Genomic DNA, 23,965 nt, shown 5'->3' with positions numbered 1-23,965 from the left:
AAATCTCCAGCTGACACAAGCTGTATCCTCTCCCACGAAAAACTTCATAATAATCTGTGCAGAACATCATTTCAGGATAAACACAATAATGCTATAAATACCCCAGGCCATTTCCTGTTGTTCTTACTGCAGCTTGCACAGGGTTTGCGTCTGGGCAAGGGTGTAACTATAATCCGCATAGTAACACATACATTAACCTTCTTCTCGGCTTCTCTCGCTAATTATTATGGGGGTGTTTTTCTTTCTAAACAAATGCATTGTTTGTCAGTTAACCTGTGGTTTGTTCCACTGAGCATAACATTCATAATTAATGAATCGAGCAATATTCTTTTCTTTATTTAAAGAATTTAGGGCAGCAAAATGGTAAACTTGTGTGCGTGAACAGATGAGTTGACCTGAATATAATGAGTCACTGTCACATACATTTCTCATCCCAGGTTATTGAAATTTATGCACATTGTTAATTTTGACTGTCATACTTAAAGGAAATTAAAACCACTTTAAAATATCAATTGGGATGAGCAAAAGGCAAACTCTTTCCTGAATGTCTTATGCTTGATATTTACTGAATTGTATATTTTGTTTAAGTGGATTTGTTATTTTAGTGGGAACAGAAGCAAAAGTTACACTCACATCTGCTTGTTAATTGCATAAATACAAGGAGAAGATGCCAAAAAAGTTGCAGAGGGAAGCCCCTGACTTCTAATGTATGAATTAAGTCTTTAGACTGAAAGTTCCTCTAACTATACAATTTTTAACTTAGCAATTTCATTCAAACCGGTAATTTTTTTTAAATAGTGTTGGCAATGTGCTTTTTACTCCACAGAACAAACTAAAAGCCTGGATTATGAATAGACTTTCCATCGAATTAAGCCAAAAAATTAGGGCATATATAAAAAAAGAACCTGGGCACCTCCAAAGAAGATATTGTACTACTTAAGTCTTAAAAGTTTCCTCCTGAAGTGAAAAACAAACCCAGATTTACATTACCCAGGTTTACTAAGCTTGGATCTGACTTCTACCTACGTGGTCGGTTTTAATCAGGTAGTCAATCCCATCTTCATTCAACAAAAGCAATTATAAATTGTTCCTCCAGTTTATATGAGAAAATGGTTAAAGAAGGGAATTTTGCCAAGATAGCATGAGATAGACAAACTGAAGAGAAACTGCCCCATTTGTGAAAGGAACCAGGCCCCAAGAGCTAATCCATTTGCCGCTATCCATGCGAAGAGAAAAAAATGCTCAGAAGTGGTGTGTTTTTAAAAAAGATCATTGTAAAACAATTTGTCTGTGAATGTGAACAAATGAGGCAGAGTGGGTGTGTGCAATGGATATGTTTCATGTGAAAGGCAAGGAAGGAAATGGGAATAGCAGGCAAGAATGGGGGAAAAAAGGCCTGATGAATGAAACAGAGACAGAATGCGCTGTTCCTGCTCCTACTTATTGAGATTTTACCTCCATACAATTTTTATATTAACTGAGTTAAGGCAGGGAGTGGGATTTTCAAAAGCTTTAAATGAAGGATAAAATGTATTTTACTTGCCCTTGGAGATGTCCCTAAAGAAAACACCTTCCTTACATCTCACACGATGGCTCAGCATCTGAAGCAGTTCCGTGAGAATCCAGACAATCGGGCCCTCAGCCTGATTTTACTACAGTTGTGCTGTTTGACCTTCAGTGAATGATGTCTTTGTGTCTTGTTCGATTGTATGTTAAAGTTTTTCATAGATGAGAAAAGTGGTGTGAAATCTACTCCGAAACGTGACCTTTAGTATGTGAGATAAAGCAAGGCGATATTTTGACACTTTTAACAACCCCCACCTAACATTTTCTTTGATGGTACTAAAAAAAATTGTTTTCCTGGAAATTAACCCTGAGGTCTTCTGGCATTCCTAAACATGTTACGTCTACTGTGACGTGAAGAAGTAGCAGGGGAGAGTTGAGCATCTGTAATTACCTCAGTGGAAGATACGTAAAACATATCTTGCTGTGATCTGCAGAGGTCCTTTCCAACCTAGATACCTGTGTCAGCGGAGCTATGGGCCACGCTCCAGGTGTGCCATGCTAGGAGGGTGGGACAGACCAGTTGGGCACCAAGTGCTTGGAAAGGACAACCAAAGAGGGAGCTTAAACCATCGCCATTTCGTTTTTTTCAGCTGCTTCCCCTACAGTTCATTGTTTTTCTGAAGTCAGGGACATGGTCTGATGGTCTGATCTGATCTGTAGCCCTTGGAAGCTAATTGAGACAACCCAGCTCTCCTGTGAAAACAGAAGAGAGGGTGCTCCACAGTCTCTGCTTCCCCACACCCACATTTATCTGTATCATTAGCATGTTACCACATACAAGCTTTCGCGCTACCAGCTCTTGTTGGGAGATGACTCATATTTCCAGGTAGGCCAATCTATTTTCACACCTGCAGGTAGTGGTTTGGCAACATTAATATTTATTTTTGATCCCTCATTAGCTGTACTAACTGGTGCATGCCAGACTTCCAATCATGTAGCCTTTTGCGGTGCATTAACAAGTACCTCTGAAGCAAAAAACTTTCTGTCAGCTTCTATGGTGTAGCCAAACAGTGGGTGCCCATGTCTTCAGTCAGTGAATATTGTAAGCCAGCCTCTGGGTTTTCTGCCTGTCTTATCTTCTCATTCCCAACCAAAAGGAGTGAGTTTTGGGGAAGACTTGAATGTGTACAGCTCCAAGGCACAAGAGAGGCCCTAATATTTCTCAAAATCTCCCAAAGTGCTGCTGTAATGCCACCATCCCCACTTTATAGCTTTCTTCTGAGAACTGCAGTTGTTGTGTGAGCAAGTGCGTGGCATGCTAATACGAGCTCTTTCTTCCTGTGTTCTCTGGATTGTTCATGCCTAGCTCTCACACAGTGTTAATTTTGAAGTGCTTTACCCAAAAGGTCACTTTCTCTATTACCCCTGTTTTGCCACAGCTCTGTAAAAGTGTTTTGTCACCAAGTCACCCAACAGACCCCAGGTCCCCTCAAAGCTACATTGTGTGTGAGGAGCTGACTTTCTGTCTTACTGTTTATCGTATAAACATCATCTGAAGCAATGTTTCAAATCCCCTTTTTGTCCCCATTGAAGAGAAATTGTCTTAATCGTCATCACAAACTAACAGGAAGAGAAAGGGCAGCTAACGAAGAGGCACTGCTGAATGACTGAGTACCAGCTGGCAAAAATCTTGCTCTTAAGAGGATGCTGATGAGGAAAGTGACTGTTAGACCCGCCATGAGGAAGACACGCTACTTCCCTTGGATGTTCATGTGGTACCTTTCCAAACCAGTAAGAACCTGTGCCTTAACAGAGAGCACGGTTGTGCCTGCACTCCCTGAGCACTGGGAGGAGAATCAGACCCCCGGAGGATGCAGCTCAGGCATGCAAGAGCTGGTCAGTCCAGTCTGTGGCAGGTGCCCCAGAAGGGAGCTGCAGTTTTTATTTGGTCCTTACGTGTGTCTCTTGGAGACCTCCACTTCCCTCCAGGATCAGAATCTGGCGTAGTTTTAGTTGCCATGATATCAAAATGCCAAATCTTAAAGACATTGAGGTACCTGCGCAGGCAAATGAAATCAGCCAGAGTTAAGAACTACACAATTTTCTTAAAATATTTCTAAGCATCTCATTGCTTCTGTAGGTGTCTGTATAAAGTCTTAAAAATATCATTAAAAGTCTACAGGCTATAACTGCTTAGATATTGAAATGTTGCCAGGACAGAGAGTGCATACTGTGTGCGTTTGAGTCAGAGTCATTCGTGCATTGACATCTAAGTGCACGGATATGCAAACAGCTGCATGGAAGGTCCGATCATACATCACCCCAAAGACAAAGGCAAAACTTCCACTGGTTTGCTGGCATGGTAGCAAGCCTAAAAAGGCTTAATTTGGTCCTGTCTCCAAAAGCTGTAACAGATTTCACTCTGCGTTTGTATCAGGGACGTATACGAGAAGATTCCTGTTAGATACGGTCTGACATTTTTCAACTTAGTGTCTTTTTGACAGAAAGAGGCGAATTTATCGAAGTCCTATCTATTCACTGGAAAGGTTAATTTTTGACAGTTTGCTGAAAGCCCTACTTGGTGCTTTCTCAAGTTTTCCAAGTTTTGTTTTGAAACTACTCTTTATTTAGAAATATAAGCCAAGTGCAATATTTTAAGAAAAATGAAAAGGTTAAAACTGCAACGAAACATTCAGAATATCTGAGACAAAATATTTCCGTTAACTTAAGGTGGACTTCTCTGGATAATAGTTTTGACTTTCTGTCCAATGTCAGGATTGGAAAATTTCTCATAGTCTCCATAATTTTCTCAGGATATGAAAATGGTATCTCGCCGTATTCTAGGTTTGTCCATCTCTTACCCTGCGGCCTTGACACCCACCTTTGCCCCTGATTTTACATAGAGAACTTTCACTTGAGTTGAACAAACGATTTTGCTGCCTAGATGGTAAATGAGCCCACATGTCCCAAGTATCACTCTAGTATTGAAACCACAGGACCATTTTTCTGTGCTTCCTGTACACTTCCTGCTCACTTGAAAGCTGAGGAAATGAAGTATGTTGAGGTGTGAACATTATTAGTGTATTTGTTTGTATTGTGAAAGCTCTAAGACAGCAGAGATACAGACCATGACCAAATATGGACCAGCGTGCCAAGGTGCTGGGCCCAGAAAACAGGAAAAAAACCCCTACCAGCCCATTCCCCCAAGGCATTTATAAACAAAATGTTAGACAAGCAGTGATATATTCCTTGCACTGCCCTGTCCATCTGGATACGCAGGCAGGTATTGCCTGACACTCTTAGTCAGGGCAAAACATCATGTTGGTATTGGTTTGGGACTATGCCAACGTGTGCCTCAATTTGTTTTCTTTTTTTTTTCAGCCCTCAATTTCATTAACAAATCAGAAATGGGTCTTTGAAGGGTGGTTGGTTGTTGGGTTTTTTATTTCAGCAGTGCTCCCATTTTCTTCAGAAAGAACTGAGCAAAGACAAGAGCAGAACCGTCCCTGGCTCCAAGCCAGCTAAAGACAGTAGTAAAACGCGTACCCACTGCCTAGCACTGCCGAGGCCGCAAAGATGACACCCACATTCCTTGGGCCGGGGATAACTCCTTCTCTTGAGCTGCTTGAAAAATTCCAGCTGAGCTGATACCTACTTTTTTTTTTAATCCTAAGAGTTTTAATAGGAAGCTAGCGTAGGGTCTCACTTCTGCACAGAAACCGTAGTTGCCCCTCTGTAGGGTGGCTGTCTGGTTAGCACAGTCAGAATTGGGAGGGGGGGCTATTTTATTAGCCGGTAAAGCTGATTGATTTATTAGAGCAGAAATCTCTTGCTAGCTCCAACACAGGTTATTCTCCAAATGCAAACTCTATTTCATTTCACACACACAAAATAGCCAAAGTGCCTGTGTTATGAATAGGCCCCTTTGTTACCCTGCGAATCGACAAGACAGACTGTTTAGTTCATGTCTGTACATTAGCAAAGGAGGACGGGGTCTGTGAGACAGATGTGGCCTTTAATTGCATGGAAATATTAGAAGATCGTTAAGCCATTTTTGACAGGGTTTTCCTCTGACTGAGGGAGCAGAGCGGTGTTTCAGGGAAGGCGCAAGGAGCAGCCCTGTCTTGCCGGCCCCACAAATAGGACCTTGTCCTACTCCCTCACTCCAATGCTAAACAAAACCAGAGGAGATTTAGTCAGAAGCCCCACTTTCCTGCCAGAGCTGCTAGAACTACATCTCAGAAAGAACTCTCTTTAAATTGCATCTGATAAAAGGCTTTTCAACACAGCTCAGGGGACTTGCCCTGTTAGAGATAAGACCAGCCGTATCAGCTCTGCTAAGAACATGGAGATGTGCCGAGAGGCCTGCTTCTTATTTATGTTAGCATGATTTGAGCGTAAGAAACTCTTCAGCAAAAGGAAAACATACTGCAGGCATCTCGGAAAACATCACAAAGCGTTGCATGTAAAGGCAGCCCAATTTTCTATAGGAAAGCAAGCTTTGTTTTTGGGGGGGTGGGGGGGGCTAGGTTTTAATCTCGGTTTAGCTACAGTCTTCCAAATGACTTCTAGCAGAGCGTTTGGTTGCTTTGTGTTGCTTCCCATGCTGTAAAATTAGTGTAACAACCTCATCTCTGTCTGCGTGGCACCCCTGAGATACTGGCTTTGTCTATACATTGCTATCAAAGTAGGAGCCTGACAGCTCCGTACTTCACAGTTATCAAGCCAGAGCTAATGATTTTCATTACAAAAAAAAAAAAAAAAAAAAAATCAAAAACCACAAAGCGAAACAAAATCCAGAAAACCATGACATTAATTGCTACAGGTGGGGATTTGATAAGGGACGGTGTGGATCACGTGGAGGTCTGAGCAAAGGTCCTAGAGATGACAGAAACCTGACAGAATCAGCCCGAAACTGGCCCTTGGGTGTACATGTTTTTGGCATCACCTCCGGCAGAGGAGAGCGCTGGGATGCAGAGCTGAGCGACCTACCTGCCCACAGCACTGAATCGCTCTCAGTGCTTGGATTTGGCTGCTGGCTCCCCGCTCCCTCCCTCCCAAACACGCTGTGACCCTGTGCTTTGTGCCTTGCCTGCTTTCCCTGCAGCAAAACATGCGAAACTCCCTGCCATGAACTCATTCACGGCCTCTGCCTCCCTGCTCTGCTTCACCCGGCTGAGGGGAGCCGGGGAGAAGAAGCCATTACTTCTCCCAGGTGTGAAAAACTATCCCTGAGCGCAGCTTTCTTGAGGTGGCAGTAGCAAGAGATCTCATTTATCTAAGCAAAGCTCCGAGCCCTTCTCAGTACCATGCTGATAAAACCAACAGACTTTCTGTTAATGGTTACTGATAAGAGATTTTGGTAATTTTTTTGCTCAGCCTCGGAGGAGAATAAGTTTTGCTTTTGTCTAGCGGTTCCAGCCCTAGAATAATGCTTGTCACTTCTATGACCTCCTTCTTCCAAGAACATTGGAGCACTCCAGAAAATCTGAGCTCATTCAGGGGCAGGCATCATAGCGATAGGGAAACTGAGACATGGGGACATTAACACAACTGTAAAGTACCCTTTTTTTAATTTTTACTCTCAGATCTCCTGCTTGTTGAGTTAGCCAGGAGGCAGCATTCACTGGGCAATTCTAGCAGACGGGACACCAGAGGTGGAGTATATATTTAGTCTGTATGTTTGTCTTCAGCAATAGCTTCACTATAGCGTTAGGCAACAGAAGCTATTTTACTATTGCAGTTTCCTGAAACGAGTGTTGGTAGGGTAGTCTTTCCTCTGTGGTGTTTGCTATCCCTAGGAAGAACAGCACCTTGTCAACTCCTTTTTGTACTGTAGTGTTACCTTGGGTTCCAGCCCAGGTGCCGGTACAGGATTTGAACCCATCACTTTTTGTCCAAGAGGTAAGAGTGATGGCTATCCCTGAATCCTTCCAGGACCTTTCTCTTGCAGTGAAATTAAAACATCGGTGTTTCTTTGTAAAGAAATGAAAAGCCCCTGGGAACTTCCAGTGGTGTAAACTGGGTTTTCCTGTTCAAGTATCTCGATTGAGATTGACAAAGAAAATATCTCAGTGTAATCCTGCTGGGCTGTTTTCCTTGGAATGCCACGAGCGGGCTTGTTCGCAAAATCTCTGCTTTTCCTATAGGCGTATGCAGAAACAATCTCGTCACTGGAGCCACAGGGGCTGGGCTCGCTGCACAAGAAAAACACAGATCCATGCCATCCCAGCGGGGTGGCAGCCCTCAGTTCCGCTGCCAAGTGGAGGAGACCAGTTGGGAACTGGATAAGGAGCCAGCAGGGTATTCTGCAGAAGGCATCAATGCACGCCTTTATTAAGCGCTCAGCTGGTCAACGATGGCACCTGTATTTGCAGCCAGGATCAGTGGGCAAAGGAAATGGAAAACCTGGTCCGGGTATTGTTGCTAACTGCTCGTCTTTCAGCCCGTCTGTCTCGTGAGGTTTAAACCTAATATTTTAGTGGGATTCAAGGGACTGTGGCTCCCAACTTCCGCTAAATATGAATGCGACTTGTGTAACTTCAGGCTTTTTTTGAAAATCTCAACTTTGGGACTTATTCATCCCAGTAAATGCCATTTTTTCTGGTTAAGAGGCAGATAACAGTTTCACAGTGCTCTATCGAGCATATGCACATGCTTCTTGGGGAAGAAGTAGGTTCCTGTGAGTCCTGAACCACCACTCCCATTTCCTCTTATCTCCATACTTCATGTGATGCACACTTGACAACAAGCCTAAGTAACCAGCTCTGGGCTGAAACACGGAATTTATCCTCTGAATATCACGAGCACTGAGACCCTGAACACAGATTTAATCCAAACGTAACTCAGGGACTGGGGCAAAACCCAGTGCGCAAATAGACTGGAGCCCTAATGTTCGAAATCTCAAGCCACATCTGGTTTAGGATTCAGCTGCAGGACTGCATTGGACTTGTATTTGCCCCCTCTGATATAGTGTCCAGACCTTGCAATATGCACCGTGGATGTCAGTGATGGATTATGCCTTTTATTTCCTTTTGGCTGAACCTTTCCATCGCTAAACATTCCCTAGGTAAGAGGCGTTGAGCTTTGCTCAGGACTCTTACCCCTGTTTCAGGGGAGAAGCACATACTGCGCTCTCTCCTGGAGACTCTGCTTTGATTCTCCCATGCTGTTGTTTTTCCTTAGTCTGGAATAAGTCATCTTGGGCTGAAAGTGCATGTTTTGTTCTCTGCGGATGGAAACATAACAGCACCCGATGAATGTTTCCTGATGGGCTTCCTGCGATTGTGAAGGGAATGGTGTCAGAGAACAAAACAGGATACGATTGCGGTGTTTGTGAATGTAACTGGGACAATGGTATCAAAGTGAAATAAAAAATAATGAATGGGCATTGGTGTAGCGGTGAGTCAGAGCTCGGAGAAACCTGAAATATTTGTGTCTCTCTAAACTGCCACCTCCCAGATCTTGAATTCCTGGGAGAACACTCTTTTTACAGCTTCCAATACTTTGGCAGTAGGAACCTCAACTGAAAAGATAAGATTTTGTCGTTTGCACCTATTCCTTCATGCTTTTAAGACTCCACTTTATGTCTTTTTCCAAGGCAGCCTGTTAAAGAGGAGGCCCGTAGATGTGACATACCCTCTCTCATGACAAACTCCACAGTACTTTTGGGTTTCTCATTTTATTGTTTTCCTTTCTAGGGTGAATAATTTATATTGAAAAGATTCGATTGCTCTTTGCATGTGGAAAACAAAACCAGCAGGATCATTATATAGTGTCAGTTTCTGGTATGAGTAAAAATACCACCAAAAAGCTCTCCTTTCAGAGAAATGGTGGCACTATTGCAACAGGCAAATGCAGTTTAAAGTGAGCTCAAGTTTTCTGAAACAAAGCGCTTGGTCAGTCTGCAAACTCCCGATGAAATATTTGCACTGAAAAGCAGCCTCTGGCACCTCATGAAGGAGCGGAGTCCGGCAGTGGGTGCTTCAGGACAAAGCTGAGGTCAGCACAGAATTTCTGCGTAGCAATAGACTGCATTTATTCTTCAGGATAGTTTAGGTTTGTCAGGAAGCCAGACTCTGAAACCATCTTACAGTTTCCCTCCATGTGTCTTCAGCAGAAAAGACCATAAAAATGCTACAATAATATTTACTGAAGTGTGTATGTTCACAGTTATATCCATGTGTCTCTGTTTACAAACGCATCTGCTAAGGGCAAGTCAATTATTTTACAAGGGTGAGGGAAAAAAATTAAAAGGAAGGTGAATTAGAGCTGGTGGATTTGACTGCCCAGCTCTGCAAAGCAATCACCCCCACAGTGTCGAGTTATTTTTAGTGAGCGTGAGCAACTTTGGAGCAGAAAAGCTGTGGGCAGAGATCAGTGGTGATATATGCACAGTAAACTGGTCGAGGAGAGTGTTAATACATGGGAAAGCCTGACTGATTTTCTGGAAACATGACATGGCTTGGAAAAGATCTCGAGATCCTCCCACCTCAGCAGAGTTATTCTGATTAATTCACGGAGGTGAATCCTTTTGTAGTTAAATTAGCTGCCAAAAAACCGAAACCTGGCTCAAGCCATGCCAATGGCAAAGCTTCCAGCACTTTTAACAGGCTTAACATTTCACCCCCAAGGTTCAGTACTCATCCTAAATCATCTTACCTGTCTTGGTTGGCAGAACTGGGCAGGAATTCTCCCAAACCTTCTGGGAACAGAAGCCAAAAGCTGTGATTTGTCCCTCATGCGCTAGTGGGCAGGCAGCTCATCCGCTGCTCCCAGCATGTATCCGTACCAGCAGGGTGTGCAGCACCCAAGACGGGTAGAAGTGATTAGGGAAATCCCGATCTATAAGCCGGGGGATATGGGTAAGCCGGCTGGAGACCGGCCCGGAGGCTGCATGCTCCAGAGCACGGCTGCCATTCTCTTTAAAGGAAGAGCTGCAGCCTCCAGGACTTAGGAACTTAGATGATGGAAATGTCACCATTTATCAGACATGTCCAGTCTCTCTAGCCTCAGATTTCACCATATTACTTTTAAGAGGTCAAGAGGCCACAGCAGTAATTTGGGCAGGTTCTTTTATTTTTCTACTTCCTCTCCTGGTCCTGTGCTGAGACCACACAGAGGTGTCTCCTGGAGATTTCCCTGGGGCTGGTGCCCCTAAACCTCCTTATCATCAGCCCTAATGCAGCAGCTTGCTGGGGAGGAGTACTGTGACCTGGTTATTCCCATTTGGTGTTGTGCCTGTTGGAAACAAACCAAAATAGGCTCTGAACCGATTTATGTCGGTTCTCAGCCTAGACTGAGAAAAAAAGTCGTTGGTCCAGATCATATAAACATGTGCATGAAGTCAAAGGCTTTTCTGAAAAGTCAAGTACAGAAGCATGATGTAATATTTTTTTTCTTTTTGAGTCAGGTTTTGGGGATCTTCAGATCAAAATAATAAAGCATTCATTTTAGTAGCCTTCTTTTACCTGCTTGGCATGAAATTTCGCGGAAATAGGGAACATAAAAAAAGGAAGATGTATTTCCTTATGAGAAATTTTGCAAACTCATTTTGCCCCATTTTTTAGCTGGCTAATTTCAGTGGTTTTTTTGCTATGTATGCCTACCTTATCCCTGCTTTGTTTCCCCCTAGCATGAGTTACTAAGTTGTGGTTTCCCATTTATTTGAATTGTGAAGAAATGATGCTGTATTCTAAGGCTGACAAATTACGCTCCAATGTAGTACTCTGGGTGGAGAGCAAAAGAAAGGCAGGCTGAGCTGCAGAGGAAAGCTTGCCTCCCAATTTGTCCGGGTAGTGACCTGCTTTGTATAGTTTTGAGCAAGTCTTCAGTGCGGAGTAAGAGCAAAATTATTGCAGTGTGGGATGTCATCAAAATAATTAAAGGAAAGCCTTCCTTTATACACAAAGCAAGCCTCAAATCTGCAGAAACTTTGTTTTAAAGGTATGCTGCCTTCTTCTTAATCCTTAGTCTTGCTATTGCAGCAGTGAAAGCGAGACTGCATCTCCTCTGTCCCTCCTCCTCAGGGCAGGGACAGATCTGTGGCATGAATTACCAGCATTTGGGTTGCCACAACCCGAATGCCGTCAGTTCAGCTGGAAAATACTGTGACCAGAAAGCTTTGTCGGTCACTGTGCAATGCTGCAAGTAGATAGAAGAGGCAAAGAGCAATGCACTTTGGCAGCGAGGGCTCTCAGCCTGCTGTTTTCACTCCAGCCTTATGATGGATCTCTGGTGCTAGCTGCGGCCTGCAAATCCCCTGCTGTAGAGGCAGGCCTTAAATTGATTGTGAAGGGCACAAGATTGGATTGTGGTTGTTAGCAATAAAATGCCTATGATTATAATTTTCCAAGGGGAGTTATGTGGAGTCCCTGCACCAATCACACAATATCCTGTAAGGAAGGTGGAGTGGCGTGAGCAAACCTCAAGAAAAGTGTGCTGAAAAAGCTGCAGAGGTCTTGCTATCTTTTTGTTTTGGTTAGGTGTAAAGACTGGATATGTTAGAGTGGGGGATTGCACTCCAGGCCTTGCTTTGAATAACCGGAAAAATTCCTGTTTGTTTTCCAGTAACAGCACTGGAGAAGGCTCTGTGCCCCACAGAGCTTGCAGCGTGCACGGATCAGGGCAACAGAGGACTGAAGGGGGCAAAAAGGCACCGATAGATAGGTTAATGCCTTGCTAAAGGTTATGCCAAAGATCGAGGGCAGGGATGAGAATAATATTCTGCCTTCTTGCCTCCTCATTCAGTGTCCAATCCATCCGAAATTGCTGCCCCAAGATCAACACAGACTTAGCTCCTTTTTAAATTTGACTCATTTTCTTGTAAGTCTGATGTTATCTCTTTTCTGCTTGTATGAGATGTTGGCTGCAGAAACGCTGACTTCTAACACTGCAGTGCCAAAGTCATTTCTATTCAAGGAATAGATCCTCTGTGCTAACCTCAAGCTGTGTGTAAGGCTAGTTGCTGCTGGTACCTCATATTTCGGTGCTTTGCATCATACATCTGGGCTCTTCAGACAGTGGATTTGTGTTGGTAACATTCTCTTTCTAAAAGTATTTCAGGAATGATTTCCTCACAGGACTAAGAGTGGCAAAAGTATATTATTGGAGGAAAAAAAAAAAAGAAAAGAAAAAAGTCACCCCACTAGAGGTAGACGTAAATCTTTCCATGCATGGCATGATGGTTCAAGTACTCAGCATTTTCTTCTAAGTCAGACTTTGTGGAGGAGGATGAACCTTTGATGTTTAGCAATGCCTTTTAAATGTGGTTATGGCCAGAAAAGTGAACGTGAAGAGCTCAAAGTCAATATTTGGTGAATACACATTGCATGCACCTGGAAAGAGCCGTTATTGTAGGCAGTGGATTATACCTGGGATGAAAGCACTGCCTACTGTCACCTCACCAGCTCTTGTTTTCGTGACCTTTCTCACAGAGGTGAAACCGGGGAACTGGGAACTTGTAGCGAGCTTTCCTTGCCAGTGAACTTTGGATAAGGTTAAAAACCTGAACTTTTTGGGGCCTTGTCCAAGACAAACCTCCAGAGGTTAGCGAGGACATCAGGACATCCCAGGGATGGATGTCTTATTAGTGCAGTCATCAATGCAAGAAAGACTGTGTCAGGGACTGTGAGGAAAATGGTGATGATGATTCACATCATAGGTCTGCATTGCACAGTTGCCCCTGACTTTTACCTAGGGGTGGTTTCTCAGACCCATTCCGTTCATATATTGGCTCAAATGTCCTGCTCAATTACTTCAGTGAAAACTTTTACTAAAGCTTGCACGCCACCTCCATTTCGCGGTAAGGAATCAGGATAACTTGCTTGAAGCACTGGTGGACTGTCAGCCCTCCCCACTGTGCTACCTGTGTGACCAGAAGAACAGGCTGCCTTTCCCGCAGCACACAGGGACAAAATCCAAGTGTGCCTCACCTTACTGTAGCCTTAGACCTGGGATCTGGGTCTAGATGGCTCGTCTGAAAAAAGGAAAACTGCAAATTCAACCTCGTACAACTCTAAACTGTTATTAATAATGGTCATATGACATTTTCAACTCGAAGGGATCCAGAAGTGTGTGCCAAGTCTAAGCGCAGTTGTTTCAGCAGCCATAGCAATGGGAGCCTTTCATTTGTGGCAGTCCACTGGTGGGCTGCCCTTCACAGGGAGCTGAACCTACCTCTCTCTGTGCTGCGAGCTGCCGTAGACAGGACTTGCCACATTTATGCCAGGAATGTGATTAAAAACTGGAAAAACTGAAGCTAGCCTTTTCCCAGAGGCAATATAATGTAACATATATGCCAGAATAATACACACAAGACCCCTGTCTCAGACTCAGTCTGGCCAGCTCAAGGACACAGCCGGGGAGGCAACAGCATGGGGGGAGCCCTGGCGAGCTGTGGCCTGTCTGGCTAGGTTATGTTAGCGCCTTTAACGCCTCGACGTGTTTTCCCAGTTGCCCGTCGCCAAATGCTAAGCAACTCTCGATTCCAGGGGATAGAAATTTTCCCTCTGGTACTCAGTTTAACTGTTGATCTTTTCCTCAGCCAGAACTGAAGCCAAACGCTTCCTGAACGGATTAGTCCTTCAAAACTGAATCTGGCCAAGCAGGGCCTCTGATAGTGAGTACAAGGAAGGTTGTACACGTTCCCCACCTGGGTCTGTAGCTTGACACTCCGGCAGGACCAGCCGAGCCCTGTCCTCTTCCAAGAGAGTCCCAGGTAGTCCTTACTGTTAAGACATTATCTGAGTGGTCCCCGTGCCCTGACCCTGCCAGCTAAAGGCTACCTGTTGTTTGCCACCCCTTTGTTTTTCTCTTAAGCCGGACACGTACACCCCGCAGAGAAGCTGATTGCAGCAGGGCTTGGCTTCGTGCCACCCAGCTTCCCTTGCATGCAATCAGCAATACTTGTTTGCTATTTGCATGCACGACCCAGGTCGTAAGCAGGTGTTACAAGCCACTATCTCTGCCTGATCTGCTCTGGGTGTCTTCAGTTCCCCCAGAGCCTTGAGTGTGTAGCTGTTGTGGCTGTAACTAACTCAGGGTTTAAGCTCAAACGATTCCTGGCTCAGTAACTGCTTGAGCCTGCCATGATGGCAGCCATCGCGTTTGAATTTCTTTTCCTGCGTGCAACAGAGTTTTAAAGACAGTAGAGTTTGCAGTCTGTCTGCATTCAAGCAGCAAAACGCTCAGCTTTCTCGGTGCAACTGCTGCCTGCCTGTGAGATTATCGTTGTCCCCATTAACTGTTAGCTGTAGGCAGGGCCCAGAAGCCGCTTTGTCTTTCAAGAAAGATGCTTATCTGAGGAGGCAGGCTTCTCCATCAGATATTCGGCGTATCAGAGAAAAGTGTGTACTTGCCTGCGTATGTAAAGATAGTTGTACTTGGATGCAACCCTAATCATTGATCCTAGTCCAGAGCTGTTCTTTGGGGTGGGTTTGTGAGGGGGTTTTCTGGGGGGGAGGTGGCCAGAAAGATCCCTGCTTTCCAAATTTTTCCCTGTCAGAACCTTTCTTCAGAAGAAAAATGGCTTTAGGCAGAAAAAGCATTTTCCCAGATATTGTTTTCCTAAAAAACCCCCAACTTCGTGTATGTTTTTAGACTGGAAATCTCCAAACCAAAACATTTTAAAATTTTATTTCATGAATTTTCAGTGGTACTCATGGTTTCCGTGCCTCTGACCAGTAGTATCAATGCATAGCTGAGACTGGGTCTAGACAGTTGTCTCTCCAGCACCCCAGGTACTTGGGGTTCACCTCATGCCATGATGTAGGGATCCCCACATTTTCTGTACGGAGAGGAAGCAGAGGCTCACAGAAGATGTGTCATTTAGGAACCTCGGCCTGACATCCTGACTTCAGCAAACCAGAGAAGCAGCAAGTCACTATATCCTTACCTCTGATGGAAAGGCTTGCTCTCTTTTAAGAGCTGTCATCAGAAGATCTTGTGTTCTTCTGCCTTTCTACACAGGCAAAGTTTACAGCCTGGAGATAGTCTCAATCCCTCTAAAGGAGTTTCTGACACAAGGCTGTGATCATACGGGATTACACCACAAGGAAATTCTTCCGAGGGGCACCTTCCACTCCATACCTTACTCTAATTAAAGCTGCAAAAGGGAGGGGTTATTTTTGAAAGGCTGTGGATCCACCAAGAAAAAGCTGCTGGAAAGGATGAACGCAGTCTGAGCTCCTTGCAGTATGCACCTTTAGGCAGTGTTGGGTAAAAGCTCTGATTTTTGTTGTTTAAAAGCAATAGTCATCACAGCTGATCAGTGTGAGAGGTTGCTCACAAAATTTTTATAGCAAATACTGTAATTTCAGCAGGACTCATGCAGATGTTTGAGGGTTCCCCTGAATTCAAGCTTAGTCAGGCCCACTTAAACTCTAGGCTACTGAGGCTTATTTGGTTTTATTACGTGATCCGAGATCTGAGATAGAAAAGTGCTGATATTTGTAAATGCAGAGCACTGACCTGACTCTTTCTTTCTAAGTGGGTTAATTTCAAGCTGAGAGGGATTCTCATATTTACCCAGTAGACCCTAACTATTGACATTTTTTGTGATGATATCATGAGCCTGGTAAGATCTGATTTGCGCTTAGATTCTCATGTAATCGGAGGATTCCAGCAGCTGCACTTTTCTAAGTTTTCAGAATTTCTGTTTCCCTCCCTGGTCATGGAAAAAGTTTGCAAAACTAACCTCAGAAATGACTACTGGGGGGAGTGAGGGAGAGCGCGAGCGCAATAATTTATTATTCTTAAAAGCTCATGTTTTGGACTACGTCTTGTGAATTTGGAGCGCCGAGGGTTTAGCAACACACCAGCTTTCAAAGCAAAGACAGTGTCTGTGTGTTCACGGGTAACCCACTGCTGCACATTGATGTTATGGGCCTTTTGAATTCTCAGCCCACAGGGTAGGTGGGTCTGTTGCTCTCTTTGTTTTGGAGGTCTGCTCCATTAACTCACATGAAAGTAGTGTGTGCTTTTAGTTTGGGAGGTTCCTCGTTCAGTTTCTGGCTTGCCAGCCATAATGGCAGCTGTGTTATGTGCGGTTAGCTTAGCTCCATAAAGAACATGCAGACCCTGTCAGATGCACTTTGAGCAAGGCAGGCCTGTGCCAAAGCCTTTATGAGCCTGGCATGCTTCATTTAGAAAACCCAAGCGCATCAATGCAGGGAAATTGATAGTCAAAACTTTTTGTCAACATTTGGAGTTTCAGCAGGGGAAAAAAAAGGATGACAATTTCCTGTTTTTAAGCATTTCTAGAAATGCACAGTTTGGTAACTCACGAGTCCTACATTTCCCACAAAATAAACAAAAAGGGTAAAGTAATGCATTTTTTATCCCACCACTAACACCCGTAACTCTGACCTGTACTGACTGCTTCTCCTTCGCTGGTAACCTCAAAATATAAACACCACACAAACCCCTTTGAAAGAAGATGTATAGACCTTCAAACGGCACTCCAGAAATGTTACATACTACATATCTCTTTGGCTGGGTTTGGACCAGCAAGTGCAGGCAGGTGGGCAGGTAACTGTATGAAATCACAGATGAGGCTGCTTAGAGCAAGCAATGAGAATGGCGTAGCACCCAGCAGCCACCTTTACTGTTTGCAGAAGTCAAGTTAACCTTAACTCTTGCCCCACCCAGAGCAACACAGCAGCCAGCAAAGCAACCCACTGGTTTTGCATACGGGTTACTGGACCCCAAAGAATCTGATTCAATCTGCAATCCTGGCAGATGGCAATTTCAGACAGCGCTGGGCAGCTGTGGGGCCCTTGCAGGTGCTCACCAGCTCAAAGAGAGAATAAGAGTGGAGTTACTAGTTTAGTCATGACTCTGAGCTCTTGGTTTTTTTTCTCCTCAGGAGGCTCTGTCGGTGGTGAGCGACGACCAGTCCCTCTTTGACTCCACGTACGGCGCCGCCACTCACCTCCCCAAGGCAGATATGACAGCCTCAGGGAACCCTGACTATGGCCAGCCGCACAAAATCAACCCCTTGCCTCCTCAGCAGGAGTGGATTAATCAGCCCGTCCGGGTCAATGTAAAAAGGGAATATGACCACATGAATGGATCAAGGTAAGGAACGACCCTTTCTGCATCTACTGAATCTCAAATAAAAGCAAAGCACATATTGTCCATTCGTGCTCTTGTCCTGCATATCAACAAAGTCAACTCTTTGCGTAGGACCGTATCCCACTCCCTCCGGAATTCCTTTGTCACTCATTTTTTAATGGTCTGAGGATCTTACTCTTGCAGTTCTGCAGCGTGCATCTCTACCAGTCTCCACGAACGCTGTACAGACTGGGACATGAAACTGCCAGGACAGAGTTCATGCTGCAAACACTGTTGTAAATTACACATTTCATCACTTAGTCCGGCATCCCACAAATGTGCCATGGTTCAAGGAACTCCTGAAGATGGAGTTGATTATGCAGGAATAGTCAGTGTTTGTACCAGTGCTCCCAGAGTGAAGCTAGTGAAAGCTGCACTGGGCTGTATGGGCTTCACTGGAGGGCACTTCTTCCATCTGTAACTAGATTCTTGCTTCACCAGGGCTGAAACAACCATATGAAACTGGAGAGCTATTTGATGGAGAAGGGAAAAAGAGGAGACTGAGGTCCTTTATGGCAGTCTGTGAGGTGTAACAAAACAAAAGGCATATACCCATGTCTTCAGTGTGAATATATGTGACCACTGGTGAAAAAGAGAGTTCAGGAGTAGATTTGGGCTGTGATGTTGACCATCTAGGGGATGCTGGTTATGATGTGGCTGGAGCTTTTAGCCAAAGCGGTAGGAGGCCTGCCCACCATCATTTGTAGTTAGAGCTGGGGGAGATGGATCATTTCCCTGTCCAATGAGAAATTCAAAGATTTGAAAAAAATTTATTATCACAGCTCAGATTGTCTCTTTTAAAAACATTTCTACAAGTTCAAAGCCCAGGAAAAAATTTCACCTTCTTGGACAAAATCTTTAGCTGTTGAAATTTCAATATTTTTCAGTTTTCAGTATATTCAATAAAGAAAAGCTATTTTATTTTTTAACATTACGTTTTAAAGTTCATATTAGTTTTAAATTTGACCTTAATTTCAAAGTCACAAACATTTCTAACATTTGTACAATGTTAATCCAGGACAGTTAAACAATAAGGGGTTTTCTTCTTTAGGGTTAGTTTAGGGCTTCTGTACCAGCCTGTTTTCCTGGTTTCTGAGAACCTAGCAAAGTGTAGAGTTTGAAACAGAAAGCAGCCTCACACTTTCAGACTTCTATAGCGAGATGATGGTGTTAAGGACTTCAAACAGCAGCATGTTCTTTTTCCTCGTAAGTATACAGTAGATGCTGATTTTACTATAAGATAAAGGTCTTTGCGTCAGTTGGTCTTTGATGGTGATCATTTGTAGACTGAATTTAATCTTGCCCAATTGCACCTTATTATCATTTCTGGACTTCATAAGAACTACATGGATATTTGTATTAGTGTTTCCAGTCTCAGAATTGAGGCTGAAACATGGGGAAAATAGTTATTTCCTGAAAAACACTATCCCTGGATAACAGAGGCAAAAGGATGGATCTTGAGAATACCACCAGGTTGGGGTTTTTTGATAGTCACCAGGACTACCTTTGGCTACCAAGGCTAGTCTCCTTAAGCTATCCCTAAAATCTTTGAGGGCAATGCAGAGTGGGATCCTGACTGAATGAGCGAGGCTTGTGCATGGTGCTGTGCGGGTCTGAGCTCTCCATCCCGCGGAGAGGTGAACCAGTCGTGAGAATGGAGGTGGCAGAACCAGCCTCACGTATGGCACAGGCAACATGCTCCCACGATCATGTGAGGAAGCCCTTTGTAGCTCTGCATCAGTTGCTCACGCCCATAGTGTCAGACCGACACACAGAGAGTGTTTCCTCCCATTATGCTACTTGTCTGACTCACTCCAGCAAATTTTGGAGGGCCAAGGGAACAAGTCGTCCTGTCACATCTGCTCAGCTACCACAGGCAGCATGTATTTGTGCTTTTCGGACCCTGTAAGCACATGTTCTGTGTGTGTGAGTACTTGTATGTCCAAAAGTCTGTGTAACATTCTCTTTGTATGTCTATTGCATGTACTTGGGAATGAAATGTATTGAGCTGTCCTTCCGTTGTGATCTTTGTGTTACAATTTCCTCATCTGCTCAGAAAAAAAGGGAAATAATACTGCTTTGACAAACTGATTCATTACCAACTGTAAGTGCTCTGATACCCACGGAGAAAGGCCCTCCAGAAGTGTGTTTATTTTGGGCAAGGAGGAAATCCTTCTTTGTGGACTTGCTCAAGACTACAAGATTCTTAGGCAGAAACTAAGTGTCCTCGGTCCCTCTAAAAGAGGGGTAACAACTTCCCAACCTGTTAGAAAAAAAGAAAAGACTGTTTTGAATGTCAGAACTAAGCACTGAAGTAGCTTCCAGCCTGTCTTTTGATAACTTGTTAGCACAAGAGCTGCAATCCACCGCCGAAATGAGAACATTCATCTGACTTATCCATCCTCTCCTCCTATTCATGGCTAAAAATTTGCCCTTTCCCCCCATGTCCATCTCAGTTCATTGTTAGGGGTTGGACCACTAAAGTTCCTTGTTCCTCTGCCCATCAGCTGCCTGGCAAACGCACACGCCGTCTGAGCGGCAAACGCCAATCTCAATCCAAGTTAACTTGGACTGCGGACTGAATAACAAAACCTGTCCCCCCTCCCTCTCTCTGCCTCTCCTTCCCTCTCTTGTTTTTCAAGCACACTCTCTTAGCGGGTTCCAGCTGCCTCATTAGAGGGAGCAGCCTTTATTCTGTGTTTCACCTGTACTTGAAGCGTTTTCTGCTTGTCGAGAGGAGGGTTTATGTACTCTAGGGAGTGATAAAGCTGTAGGAAACCTGACAGTGGAGGGAGCTGGGTGACGGTAAGGGACAGTGTCCAGCTTTTCTTCTTTTTCGTAGCAACCAGAAGCAGGTCTGACTGCCGCGAGGTATAGCGTGATGAGTTGGTTTGGTCCTCAGCAGGGTGGGAGAAGGGGTCTTTGAAGAACCTTTCTAAGCCTGTTTTGCAGTGCCGTCCCTCCAAGTGCAAGACAACATGGAAACGCTGACCAGCTTTCGACCCCGTGTCGGGTTTTCCTGGTTTACTCCCAAACTGGAAAGAATTCCCCAGATAACTGCGTACTAACTGTGCATAGGGGATGTTCAGGCAGGGGCAGGGATCTATGTTTTAGGGGAGAGGATGGGATTTCTGTGTTATCGCGAGATTCAGAAGTAGAAATTTTGTGGAAGTTTATAGTATTATCAGACTTGGATGCAAAATACGGCCTCAAAATCTGTCCTTGCCCTCACAGACAGCTGCTCGCTCAGAACGAACCCCAGTGCTACACTTGTGTTTCACAGGGATTAATGTCCAAACACATGGCAATTAAAATCCAACATAAAAAAATTAAAATCTTTGTGCTTCTTACACCCTCTTTGGCATCGGGAAAGGGAAGTGGTCTTGTGTTTCTAGCACTGGCCTCTTGCACACAAAAAATAGAAGTCCGGCTTTTCCATGGGTTTACTGCAAGTTGTTCTGTATGTCGTTCGTCTCTCTTTGCATCCATGTGGAGGCTGGCAGCGTGACTTGCAATCTTTGTTCTTTGCGGGGTTTGCGTCTTCTCTTTATTTCCTTTATAGCCCATTCAGGGAAAGATCTGTCCCCTACAATGTGCTCATACAGTTCCCAACACACTAGGCTTGCATTTCTGTTGGGACCTTTAGATGCTTTTGTGATATAAACACAATAATTTATATTTATAAAAAACCCAAACAAACAAACAAACAAACAAAACTTTCACATTTTGAATTCAAATGAATAAAGGAGGAGGATTATTTCGAAAATGCTACGTAAAGTTTGACCCAGTTTACAGTCCGTTTTAATAACAAATTTTTCCTTATATTTTACATAAATTCCAAATGCAAAGTGAACCAAACAACAGACGTTCTACATTTTGACTGTATTTACTGAGCTACTGGAGATCTGCATTAGTAGCTAAACTCAGAGAGTGATTTTTAAAAAGACATTACAAAATTTGTATGATCTTCAAATGTGAAAGCGTATTCTAATGTGCTGGATGTGTGCATAGATGCAGGCAAACTTCACTGTGTAATTCCAACTGATGTTACAGATTTTGTTTAGCTAAAATTGTGAAGTCTGCTTTAAAAATGCTTTGGAGGCATTCTCTTGCTTCAGAATATTAAAATAATGCTAAGGTTCGGGGATTTCAGAACGTTTTTATGCCACAGTAATTTTCTCAAAACAAAACAAAGGGACCATCTATAATGTCTGTAAGATAAAAATCCCCTTTAAGTAGCGTGTGAGCCCTCTAGTGGGACCTGCTGTGTTGTTCCAGTCCCCAGCCAGAGCAGCAGACTGTGCAATTACCTCCTGGTCGCATTTACCTGTGTGAGATAAAGACGATTCTTTCAGTCCCTGCCGAGCCTCTGTGCTTGCCTCATGCAGTTTGAGTTTTGTAACCTGGATGTCTTTTTCCATCCTTTTTACAGCTGTCCCTTCTTTCTGCAGTCTTTTTCAGCGTGAACCTCCTCCCGAGGCATTCCTGAGAGCAGGATGTGAGGCAGGGTTAAAGTGCAGTTAGATGCAAGTTTCGAGGAGCTGTGATTCTGCCCCCATAGCTCTGATCCCTGCCCGTAAGAGGGAACCACAAGTATGTCTGTTCTTACTTCCTTCACTGAACAAAAAAACCCCTAAAGTCTAATTTAAAGTGTAAAGATTAAAGCTGAGATGACCAAATGGGGACTAACAGCAAAAAGTGGCAAATTTATAATGAAAAAAAGATGGGAAGAGAGGAGGAATGAAAGGATAGGAAGAAAGGGACAGAAAGAAGGAGGAAACAGCCCACTGACCACAGCTGAGTCAGGTTCAGAAATCACTGAAATCCCTTATTTTGCTCTTTCGAATGAAAGCCAAAGGTGATTCCTAGACAGAGGCCCTGGGACAGTAATTGCTTTATTTTCAGGTATCTGGAACAGAGGCTGAAGCTGTACAGAGGACTTATTAGTCAATGCCAGGCTAGCTGCTTGTCCATTTTGGCCAGTCGAGCATAAACTTTCCCAAAACACCAAGCTCTTGGCATCCCCAGAGACTGTTACTGGAGCTGCTGGAACGAAGAGTCTTTGGACGGACAGTGGGAATGAGAACTGCTTCATATTCCTTGGACTCTGTCACTGCCACAGTGAATATACTTAAGAGATCTTGTGAAAGCAGCCTATATCCATTTACCTTAGTAGAGCTACAACATTTTCTGCCCAGAACCTGAGCATGTCCTGCATGTACAGTCACTTGAAAGTCTGAAGTCTCTGCGAAAAGTCAAGGATTAATCTGGCATCTGAAATCCCCTTGCACAAACCATTTCAAATAATGAGGAAATTTTTATATAAATCTAAGTCTGCTTGTGGGTAATGCATGAACTAAGAAAGGAGCTATACTCAATGAATACACTATTCATGGCTCGCAGCTCCCTGTTCTCATTCGATACTGGAGTTGTTCCCCACACTGAATTCTTCTTTGTGTTGCCCACAGCTAGACCTACCTTCTGCTGGGATACTGTTAAATCCCTCATCTTAGGCTGGGGCAGTACACTAATGGATGTCCAGGAGCTACAAAGATGATTCAGTCTGGTAGTGCTGTCTCATTTCCCAGTAAAGGGCTCCGTTTGGATCTGGTAGGAAATGCTGGATTACACAGGACACAAAAGTAAGGATCTGCCCGCTTGCTGTCATTTAAAACTTAATGGTATTTTTCTTAAGGGAAGGGCAGTTCGGTCTCCTGCCCAGTTAAGTTTTGGTAATGGTATTCCCAGTTATGCCTGTCCTTCTGCTATCAGATTTCCACTGGGGTTAGCTCTGGATTCAAGCATCCTGAAAACTTCCTCCGAGGGAAGAGAGGCCACCCGAACACAACCCTGTCAGGTACATGGAGCACTTTTAACGTCCTGCAGGATTAACAGAGTGGCTTCTCTTCCCACAGGGGTAAATCAGCAGTTGGTAAGGGCACCTCACTCTCTTAAACTTCTTTTCGGATCTGTCTCTGATACTTGGTTGTCTGGTTTTGGCTGCTGAGACATACGGAGCAAGGCGCAGGATAGGCAGGGCTCTAGCTGCCAAGCCAAGAGTCTGCAAAGTGAAGAATCATCACAAAACCACCGAGGAGATATCTTACAGTGTTGGTGTTATTTTTGTTACTTTGCTGTATCGGTCATGTGAATGTGCATGATACTTAGCAGAGAGAGTAGAGACAGCCAGGAACTCTCTGGTCTTTTCACGTGTGTCATTTCATGCCAGTAAAAAGCATGCAGATAAGCTTTTTAGAAGATGTTATTATCTGAGAGTCTGGATATAACCTATAGTTCTGGATGAGTATTGTGTACATAACTGTTTTATCATAAATAGTTTGTGTCT

The 23,965-nt window shown here is 44.0% G+C and overlaps 1 protein-coding gene across 5 annotated transcripts in view; it reads left to right on the top strand.

Annotated features, from left to right (window-relative positions):
- The window catches only part of FLI1 (Fli-1 proto-oncogene, ETS transcription factor), an 89,302-nt gene that overhangs the window by 33,004 nt on the left and 32,333 nt on the right, over positions 1-23,965 (top strand). For all 5 annotated transcript variants that reach the window (XM_063355096.1, XM_063355095.1, XM_063355094.1 and 2 more), the window contains one exon: positions 17,372-17,583. In XM_063355096.1, coding sequence (XP_063211166.1) covers positions 17,372-17,583 — 212 coding nt within the window. The remainder of the gene's footprint in view (positions 1-17,371; positions 17,584-23,965) is intronic.

This window comes from Chroicocephalus ridibundus, chromosome 18 (assembly GCF_963924245.1).
Source record: "Chroicocephalus ridibundus chromosome 18, bChrRid1.1, whole genome shotgun sequence".
Lineage (NCBI taxonomy): Eukaryota > Metazoa > Chordata > Aves > Charadriiformes > Laridae > Chroicocephalus > Chroicocephalus ridibundus.
Note: the sequence above shows the minus strand (reverse complement) of the source record. Positions and strands in the feature narration are given on the sequence as shown.